Source organism: Punica granatum, chromosome 1, assembly GCF_007655135.1.
Source record: "Punica granatum isolate Tunisia-2019 chromosome 1, ASM765513v2, whole genome shotgun sequence".
Classification (NCBI taxonomy): Eukaryota; Viridiplantae; Streptophyta; class Magnoliopsida; order Myrtales; family Lythraceae; genus Punica; species Punica granatum.
The window spans coordinates 47,488,503-47,499,385 of record NC_045127.1 but is presented as its reverse complement, the minus strand read 5'-3'; the positions used below and the strand labels follow the sequence as shown (position 1 = coordinate 47,499,385).

The window sequence follows — 10,883 nt, the reverse complement described above, 5'->3', positions numbered from 1 at the left end:
TACAATTTCGATTTTATGGAATTAAGCATGCAAAAATGTAATAGAACAAGAAAAATTTCAGTTAGTTTGAAATTCTCGAAAAATTAAGACTATATACTTAAGAAAATGAGAAAGATGTATCTAGTTATTATTCTCACAAAGGTCATTTCCCATCGGCAAATGGTCAGACCGGGCCGGCTTGGGTCACGCCATACGGACCGGGCCGGGGGACCCGCTCCATACCGGCATGGAAAAGTAGTAGATTGATATTCCAAGTAAATCAAATAAATAAATAGAAATAAAATAATAGACCGGATATATATGGCCTGCCCCCGGCGAAGGGGCAGTCGACTCGGTTTTGAAGTCCAATTAAGGCGTCCTTTGCGCTGAGAGAGAGAATACGAAGAAGAAGAAGAAGAAGAAGAAGAAGAAGAAGAAGAAAGAAAGAACGAGCAGAGGAAAAACCAGTGAACCTCCCTACTTCTCTGGAGAGAGAGAGAGAGAGAGAGAGAGAGAGAGAGAGGGGAAGACGATACAGGTAAAGAGGTTGAGCAGCGTTCTCTCACCGAGCGGCATCGTTTTAGAGCAGGGGGAGCTGAGGTACGGAGGCGGAGATGGATTGGTCTGCTTGTTCTGATGAATACGAGAAGCTTGTGTTCCGGCTCAACACTCCGAGGTCGGGATTTTGGCGGTTTCTCCTTCCTCTTACTCTGGTTTTTCCTCAGATTTCGTCTCTGTATTTTGATTATTCTGAATCCTCTTCTCCTCTCCCATTTCCGTTATCTCTGGTTCGTATGTTTTCCGTTTCCGTTTTTCGCTTGTCATGTGTGAGTTTTCTAAATCTCAAGAACTTTTTTTGTTTTTTTGCATTTTCTTCCGGAAATTTGAGCTCAGGAAATGTTTTTTTTTTTTTTTTTTGGAAAAATTTTGTGTGATTTCGTCGATTCCGTCTTCAAATCTTCACCTTCTGCGATGTTTTCTCTTCACGAATTTGCACAAAATCGAGAAACTATCCGAACAATATTCGAAGATGAATTTTGCTGGGGTATCGTGTTTGTTCACAGTTTGTCTTCTTCCTCGGAAATTTCCCCAACTCTACTCCATTTGGGACTTTTGATTCAGATAAAGCCCCCCAGGAGGGCAATTTCTCCCCTGAAACTGACCGTACGCATTTCCACTCGCAGGGTCGTAATCGACAACAGCGTTTGCTCCACCTCCACTATCGTGAAGGTTTGCTCCCCCACGAAATCTCCTCCCCCCCCACCCCTCCCTTGTCACCAAGAACCCTCAATTTCCTTGTCCATTTCTGTGCCCCAAATATTGACTGGTTCTCACCGTACATTTTTCTGTTGGTTGAAGGTCGACAGCGCGAGAAAACACGGTATCCTTCTGGAGGCGGTGCAGGTCCTCACAGATCTCAACCTCTCCATCAAGAAGGCATACATCTCCTCTGATGGCAAGTGGTTCATGGACGGTGAGCTTCTTAATAAATAATTATTTTCTCGATTTTTGTTTTTTCGGCTGATGCTGGGCTTGAAACCGTTTGTTTTCGTTAGTCACTTTCCATGAATTCGACTGCATCGTGAAGCTTCTCTGACCCTTCTTGCCTTGGATTTCCTTGTTGCTACAGTCTTCCATGTGACCGATCAACTCGGCAATAAATTGACGGACACTAAAGTTATCAACTACATCGAACAGGTAATTATCGGATGCCCATTAATAGATTCGTGACGCCTAAAGATTCTATCGACTATCCCGGTGAATTGATTTTTGTGTCCCTCTGTCTTGCGTGTTGTTGACAGTCCCTTGGCACCATTCACTACGGAAGGACCAATTTTTCCAACGGTCTTACTGCCCTCGAGTTAACAGGAACGGACCGTGTGGGTCTCTTATCGGAGGTTTTTGCTGTTCTGGCCGACTTGCAGTGCAATGTGGTGGAGGCCAATGTGTGGACGCACAACGGGAGGATTGCATCCCTTATCTATGTGAAGGACTGTAATTCCGGGTCCCCTATCCAGGATTCACAGCACATTAATAGGATTGAAGGGAGGTTGAGAAACGTTCTCAAGGGGGACAATGATATTAAGAGCGCGAGAACATCTGTATCGTTGGCTGTTACGCACACAGAAAGGAGGCTACATCAGATGATGTTTGCTGACAGGGACTATGAGAGGAAGCCAATCCTGCAGCTCACTTCTGATTCTTCTCCGACAGTAACTGTGCAGAATTGGGTCGAGTGGGGATACTCGGTTATCAATGTTCAGTGCAAGGACAGGACAAAGCTTCTGTTCGATCTTGTCTGCACGTTGACGGATATGGAGTATGTCGTGTTTCACGGGACAATAAAGACGGCAGCTGACAAGGCTTCTATGGTAAGTAATGTTCGTCGGAAATAAAATATATGTAACGTTGAAATCCTTGTTATATGTTGAGTTTTATTGAGACTAGTCTCTTTGGTCTTGTTCAGGAATTCTACATCAAGCACTCAGATGGAACTCCGATTAACTCTGAAGCTGAGAGACAGCGGGTGATTCAATGCCTACAAGCTGCGGTGGAAAGAAGAGCATCGAAGGTACAGTCCATAAATCTAATTAATTTGCTCGGCGTTCGTTTTAAGAACTTCCAATTTGCCTTATTTCTAACATTCCAGGTATATATCCTTGATTACACAGGGTGTGAGGTTAGAATTATGCAAAACAGATAAACAGGGTCTTCTAGCGGATGTCACGAGAACGTTTCGGGAGAACGGTCTGAACGTCACGAGGGCAGAGATATCTACCAAGATGGATACGGCTCTGAACGTGTTCTATGTTACAGATGCACTCGGGAACCAGGCGGACCCGAAACTCATCGAGGAAGTGAGGCACAGAATCGGGCTGAGTAATCTTAAGGTCAAGGAACTGCCCCTGGTATACCACCAAAAGCCAGAGAATGAGGACGAGGAAACAGTCGGGGTCGCCGGGGCAGTTCTGTTATCTATCGGGAGCCTAGTGAGGAGGAATTTGTACAACTTGGGACTCATCAGGTCTTGTTCCTAAGCTGGGCAAAGCAGAGCACCAAGAAGGGGTATCAAATCGGTGGTATGACACGGCGGCAGCATATTGGGATGATGTACATAGTCATTGGAAGTCGAAGTAAATCCAAATGAATTCTAAACTGTGGTTGGCTGTATAAAAGTTAGTCGGGATATTGTGTAAATAGGGGTAGGGGAGGATGGTGGGAATTTGGTGGATGGTAGTTGTGATAGGGTTGAGTTGGTCCGAGTGGATGGAGACCCCTTTCGTGGGTCCCCTCCCTCCATAGCCCGTTCCCCCGTTTCAAATTCAAAGGTTTTAATGGGAGATTTGAATGAAGATAGGGTTAGTCATCATGTATGAAAGTTTTATATCGTTGAAGGTTGAAGAATGGGAGGGAGGAAGGAGAAGATGGGGTAGGCTAAAAGAAAAGGCAGGAAAAGGGCATTTGTCCGATACAGCACATAGCTTTGTATATATCGCCACTTCTTATTAGTGATTCGTTTATAATGGTTGACTTGATTTTTCCACATGCTTACTCTTCGCCCTCTTTCTCAAGTTATGAGATTTTTTTGGACTTTTTTTTTTCTTGCAAATAAATTATTCCTATATATTTGAATCTTGGATTAGAACGTGCTCAAACAGTGCAAGGTTCTGCCAGATTTTTCATCCCCTCGTCTTTATGTTTCGACTGTCTTAATTAGTCACCTTTTGTGAATTATAATGAAGCTTAGCTTATGAAGAATGAAGCCTACCTGATACGAAAAGTTCAAGTGAGATTTAATCTCCAATAAGCGATGTAATTACGGTTTTCGAGTTATGAAACAATGAATTTGGCTGCTCGCCGCATACATGGAAGAATTGCATGTCTAGATTCTACGCGTGCTTTGTGTACAAATACGATGTATTGTTTTCATCTCAGAAAAAGTGTTCGAGGCGTGCCCGACAAGGACTTCCTTCTAGTAATATGATACTCGAAAATCCTAATATGAATGCGGGGACTTCAGCATCGACTATGGATGTGCGCCGCAAAGTGGTCCGAGGGAAGGGCACTTAAATAATGGAGGGGAGGAAATTGTGGGCGGGCCTTTCAAACTTCATAAAGTTATTATGATATGTATTTAATCATTTATATACTCTGCATACATATGCATGCATGTAATTGACTACTCTTCGGAAGAGACCGTGTATTTTTTACCATATCGGATCTCAACTCATTTTATAATTATTTTTCAAATATGTTCATAAGTTACGTTGAAATATGTACATAAATCCATTTGTAATATCTATCACCTAAAAATGATCTCTACTATTTCCAATGCCACGCAATATCGTTAAATATGTTACGAATTTGACTTCAAAATTTAGAATATTCAGCTTCCTATAGAATTGTTTAATGGGAACCCTTGATTTCTATCTTATTCATTCCAAATTAAAGGTTCAATTGATTAATATATTCAAACTAGGATTTTTTGCCCGTCCGTTGCAAGGGACGTTTACGACAAATATATTTTTATTTACATATTCAAACTTAATTGTTTTAGTTAAATTTCAAAATTTTCATGAAAAAATATCCCTTTTTTTCTATAGTATATAATACTAATTATATCCATATATCGCATATATATTGGACAAGTAGAAGAAAAATAGTAGTGTAATATTTTTAAAATTATCATTTTCCAATCCAAAAAAAGAAATAATGACTATTTTTTTTTCAATTGCACTTGTTTTCCTGTTATCTTTTGTTGTCGTGAGTAACGTCTCGAGATCTTGATCTCTTTATTGTACTCTACAATATTTTTTTAATTGAGATTTCTGATGAGTTATAAAAGAGAAGTTTTTGGGATAATTTTTACTCAAATCTCACTATTTCACTATTTGTTGTGCTATTCTACTCTAATCTCATATATTAAATTTGGTGAATTTGAATAATTTTAGCTGAATTGAATCAATTATTTCCATGAGAGATTTACTCAATTGAGCTTTTGTAAAATTTGTAATAGTTTTAAAACATTATTCAATAAAATTTAAGTTCATATAATCATAAAATTTTCTTAATGTTTCTAAGATCATGAATATTTATTTACTATTGAAATAATAATAATGATTCCAATTAATGTTTTCTTCATTTTCATATTTGCTACTATTATATATAATAATATGTACTATTGATTAAGTTTTATTTAACATATTAATCTATGAATTATAGTACATTTACTATTTACCCCATTTATTATAAATTATTGGCAGTAATACATTAAATTGTCATTGGCGTTGATGGTAAAAACACTATTATGAGACCATTTAATGCAAAAAAATAGTAGACTTTATCTTTGATAGCCGATTTATTAATGTTGGGAGGTGAAAATTAATATTTTTAATATCATATTTAACAATTTAAATTATTGACCATAATCTATTTCTCTCCACATATATATAATATCTCTCCACTGAGACATATTTACCGTAAAAGCATATATACACTCTAATCTATTAACTATAGTCAAGTTTATATATATATATATATATATATATAAAAAGTTGTCTGAAGTTTTTATAATTTTAATTAAAATAACTCAACTATTTTCATGAGAGATCAAAATAGGATAATTTTAATTTTTTTTATTTTTCGTTATATAGGTGAATTAATCGTACATATATTTATAATTATGTCACTCTTTATTTGCATTTAATTTATGTAAATTTATTTTCCTTGAGATAGTATTTTTTTAATCATCAATATTATTTACACATTTACCTTTATAACCTTATAATATTTAAAAATTTTACCTTTCTAATCTTATTTAATGGGTGGGATATATCTTTATATATATATATATTGGGATGAAGAAAGGGTAGGTGAAGTTGATTTAAAAGCAGACCGTTTCCATCTCGTGAGGCCGAAATACATTATCATCATTACTTCTCTAGAAATTCATATACTGCACCGACAATGATGTGAACATGTTAATATTCTCACAAGCACACCATGTGTCAAGACCCTAACTTCATAAATTGATGTCCCCATCCCTTCAATTTCAAACATTATAGGCCACCATCTAAGGAAGTTACAGCGTCCTCAATCTATCCTAAGTCTCGGAAAATATTATGTCATTAATATTATGATGCAACAGATGGTAACTATGAAGTCGTCTCAGAGGATGAACAGAACGTCTCCTGATAAAGCCAATCGTTAAAACTCAAACCAAGATCATTAGGATGTAAAAGTGTCGCAAGAGGGGAAATTGGACCGACTAATGTTACAGAATTCAAGCCTTGCAGGTTCAAAACAATTGGTGCTCCAATTGCTCATTAATAGACGTAAGAAATTGCAGGTTTTAGATGGTGATAATGATATTTACTTTATAAGGTGTTTTAAAATAATGCTTAGCAGCCAATGATTAAAGAAATCAAGTTACTGACTAGTTGCATTTGAAAATGGTCTAAAAAAGGACAAATAAATTAAGATTTTATAATTAATAAGATTGATTTCGCGTTATAATTATATTATTATATATGTCGTGGCAAACGATGAGAGGCTCAATTAATAATAACTAATAGAAAGAAGAGATGTGTACATCTGACCAACGAAAAGGAAAAGACCACGACTTCCGACATCCAATTTGTTTCCTTAATATGGGGTTAAGAACATTTTTATATAAATTTTCCCAATTGCAGCTTCGGTTTCGCCTCCTCTTTTTTATGGGGATTTTTACTTAAAATAATCCATAATTTGTCCGTTTTGTCAAATCTATCTTATGTTTTTTTTTGTCAAATCTATTTCATGGTTTACTTTTTGCGTTAAATCTATTCCGGCGTTATTTTTTCAGTCGACATCTAACGGCAATGCTAACGTGGCACATGGAGAGATAGTGGGCCACACTTGCCACGTGGGCACCACGTCAACATGACCGTTAGATGTCGACGGAAAAGATAACTCCGGGATAGATTTGATATAAAAAGTAAACCATGTGATATATTTGATAAAAAAAATATATATGATAGATTTAACAAAACGGACAAATTATGAGTCATTTTAAGTAAATATCCATTTTTATGCCTTGTTTTAACTTTTGGTTTTTCCACTTTTGTTTTAAATTTCTCGCTGAGCTCTGTTTTGTCTGATTTTGATTTTCTTATTTAATTGATAACTCTTGTAATATCTAGGAGTCTAGGACGAAATAAACGAATACAACAATTAATGATAGTAATATTCATAACTAACAATAATAGCAAATAATAGTACTTAGGTCCCGTCTCGATCAGACAGGAAGCAAAATTTCCGGTGACGGATCTAAATTGAGATATCATAATCACGGTTGTGACTTTTGGATCCCGCATATGTGAAATGTGTCTATACATAGTAGGCATATGAGAGTTAGTAACTTTAGTTTGTTTCTATATTGGTTCTTTTGAAATTTAATGGTCACCCCATTATATAATTCTGGTCTGGGAAACTCAAGGAACTAACAATCAAACTTAGATTATTTAACTAATGTGGCTTGGTTTAATAGGTTCGGCGCTTATTCCGCTTAAACAAATGTCTCGGGTTCGAATCATTATGAATGCAAAAAATCCATATTGTGAGAGATTTATCCCTTATAAAGCCGACCAGGCTCGACTAGATTAGTTGGGGCCCGATTAGATTTCCGGATACAAAGGTTCACACCGAAAAAAAGAGAGAGATTATTTATCCTTCAAGTTCGAATCTTATAAATGAAAAAAGTTTACGTTGAGAAATTTTTGCCACTTATTGGATCGATCCTACTCAATCCTGCACTAGTCGAGGTTCATTGAATTTTTAGATATCAGTCGGTGCACGGTAATTAAAAAGAAAAAAATAAGTTATTTACAAGAAGCAATTGACAAATATATACACATATATGATGAGAAAACTCATCTGATTGTATCTTAAATCTTTTTGTTTAATCCAAGTCGCATGAATGTCATATTATTGATACGATTGGTTAATCTCGCGTGCAAATCATATGAGTGTCGTGACTTCCAAGAGCTCTATGTTAACTGAGTATCGAACTAACGACCTCTCCAAATGTAATTAATAGCAAATTGCTATAGATATCACTTGCGCTAACACTAGCGAGATTATTAAGTGGACCATTAGGTAGCAATTGTGCAATGTATTTGGTTGGATGTTGGGTAAGCAGATTGGTAAGGTTGGTGGGTTAACAGCTAAGAGTCTTGACTTGGGAGGGTCTAAAAGGCAAAAGGGACATTCTTTTGCATGGACTACAAGCCGCGTGGACATGCCTTTGATCATAATTCTTCTAGACAGCTTTTTACTTAATTTCGTCTCCTTTCATTTTCTTTGGTCTATAATATAATATATATAAAAATATCATACATATACATATATACATGTATATATAAATTTTCATGTCTTCTAAGCAATTCATTGATTTAGGTTGATCAGTTAGTCAAGCAATCACTATGAACTCAGTCAAAGGAGCTATAGTGTGAACACATAGTCGTATAGTATCTGTTTTAAGATTTCGTGTTCACTCTAATGCAATCACGATCGATGAATCTTAAGTTATGTGCTTCTACCTAACCAGCACATCTTATATGATGATGAAATGATTTTATAGTCACTTTTTTGATGAATGTACATTATCAAAATACACGTTAAAAATACTTACAGATTAGCTCTGTTGATTAAATACAGAGAATTGAAGCGTGCCAGATGACGAGCCATCTTGTATCAAGTATCAACCAATTAATTACTCCATCCCATGCTGTATCACTTCACGGTTGTTTGAGCTATGTCAAGCCAGTAGGATTAGGAGGTCGATCAACGCCATATACGGAACCGTCAGGAGTAAAAGCAATATTTATGAGGCGTCCGCAAGTCACAGTGGACTCTAATTTAAAACTTGCACCATCACATCTTCTGTTCCAGCAGAAGTAATCCTTAGAAGGTAGATGAACCCGAATCGACTCGACCGAATCAGTTCATCACTGTCAAGGAACCGTTATACGATACAATGTCAACCTTGGCAAAACTGTGCTTTTATCATGCACTCGCACGACCATGTTTCACCGATTATTTTTTATGATGTCGAGAATCACATGATCACCGATTCCAAGTAACACGGTTTTCTACAGAGACAAGTGAAATGTGTATATATATATACACATTGGGCGGATCCGGGCCGGAATCAATGTACGGATTCGGGGAGCTGCTGGTTTGGCTCCGGCGGTTGCGCCGGTTATCGTGGCTTGCTTAGCTGGCCATATGCAGAAACGAACAAATCACTGTCAGGATCAGGACACCAAAGACCAGTCACGTGGACCGGACCGGGTCTCCGGTCTATCTGATCGGCTCGGTTTTCCATGTGGCTTTCCTATTGTTTATCTTTGACTTTGGCCTCTCGTAATCTGCTATGAAGCAGCACATGGGGTGCGACTGTTCCTCGATTCTGATTGGTTAGGGGCTCCAGAAAAAGCTAGTCTTCCGCTGACTTTTTTGTCCTGTTGTCTTTTGACTCTACGGTTGGGGGTCACCTAATTTCTTTGTTGGACCGAGGGCGGTAGGCACCACATCTATGAATCTACCTGTTCATTCATTCCCGTCCCCAAGCTTATATGAGATTTCTTTCCTATTTTTGAAAATTTCACATTCCAAAAACGAAATTCCAAATATCCAAAAATAAATAAATAATTAAACCTTTTTAATTGATTTTACAGTGGACTCAACTCGACTTGACCAAATTTGAATACTTTCTTTTTACCTTATCATCCGAAATTTTAATGTGCCCCAACTAATTTAATTCGAACTAAGTCGGTCACTAAGGGATAAACTTCTCAAAATCACAAGACTTAGATCCGAGACCTTACAATGGGGAAATTAAGTGATTGATCGCTTCAACCAATCCACATTGGTCAAGTTTGAATACTTCTACTAGAACAAAACTATATAGTATTGAATTAGTAAGGACATATGCAAATAGAAGAAATTTTGATTTGACTAAGTTTGAAAGTTTCTTTCAAAATTTTACTTACTTCTACTAGAACAAAACTATATAGTATTGAATTAGTAAGGACATATGCAAATAGAAGAAATTTTGATTTGACTAAGTTTGAAAGTTTCTTTCAAAATTTTACTTAAAATATCTTTAAAACAAAACTTTTGAATATATTTAAGATATCGGAAAGTGGATAGCTTAAAAGTAATATATATCATAGTTTTTGAACCATACCATATATATTATTAAAAGATTCAAAAGTTTAAATCCACAAGGAAAACCCTTTGAATTATGAAGGGCGAATTTCATCTTACTGAAGTTTGATTTCCTTGATTGTTTCAGTGATAATTATTCCTTTTTCTTTACCTTATCTTTGTTAATTACTAATAATTCATTTATTCCTAAAGGAAGAGAAGGCAGGGATATCAACCTGGAGATTCAAATACAAGAATCCGAATCCGCATATATTTAGCATCCAAACAGATGGTCCTCTCCCTCTTGTACACAGCATCTAGAAGCTAGCATGAGAATATAATGTGATAATACCCACTGAAATGAAATGACAATTCCTTTCCTCTTTTATTGATTCCCTCCCCATGTATATTAATCATTACATAACCATTTTATGTTGTGTTTGGTTTTAGAGTTAAATATAGTTGAGTTTTGATTTTAATTGGATTGTAATGATTATGCTGTTGAATTATGAAAAAAAGTGTAAAAAGATAATGAATAGTTGAGAAACAGTAATACTTGTATTGTTGAATTAAAGATAGTGGAGTTAAAGTGCAATAGAGTTAAAATCATTTTCAAAAAATAAACAAGACAAAGTTTTTTTTAAAAAAATTCTACTGTATTATCTTAATATCTTCACACGATTCCTTAGTTCCTCACGGCCATCAGATCATCA

At 36.3% G+C, this 10,883-nt stretch overlaps 1 protein-coding gene across 1 annotated transcript; it reads left to right on the top strand.

Annotated features, from left to right (window-relative positions):
- The first annotated feature begins 315 nt into the window (after positions 1 to 315).
- LOC116192898 (ACT domain-containing protein ACR8-like) lies at positions 316 to 3,525 on the top strand. Its single transcript, XM_031521596.1, has 7 exons — positions 316 to 655; positions 1,164 to 1,209; positions 1,339 to 1,453; positions 1,610 to 1,677; positions 1,782 to 2,351; positions 2,447 to 2,551; positions 2,652 to 3,525. The coding sequence occupies exons 1-7, from the start codon at positions 594 to 596 to the stop codon at positions 3,015 to 3,017; spliced, it is 1,332 nt and encodes a 443-aa protein (XP_031377456.1). The 5' UTR covers positions 316 to 593; the 3' UTR covers positions 3,018 to 3,525.
- The last annotated feature ends 7,358 nt before the right edge of the window (positions 3,526 to 10,883 follow it).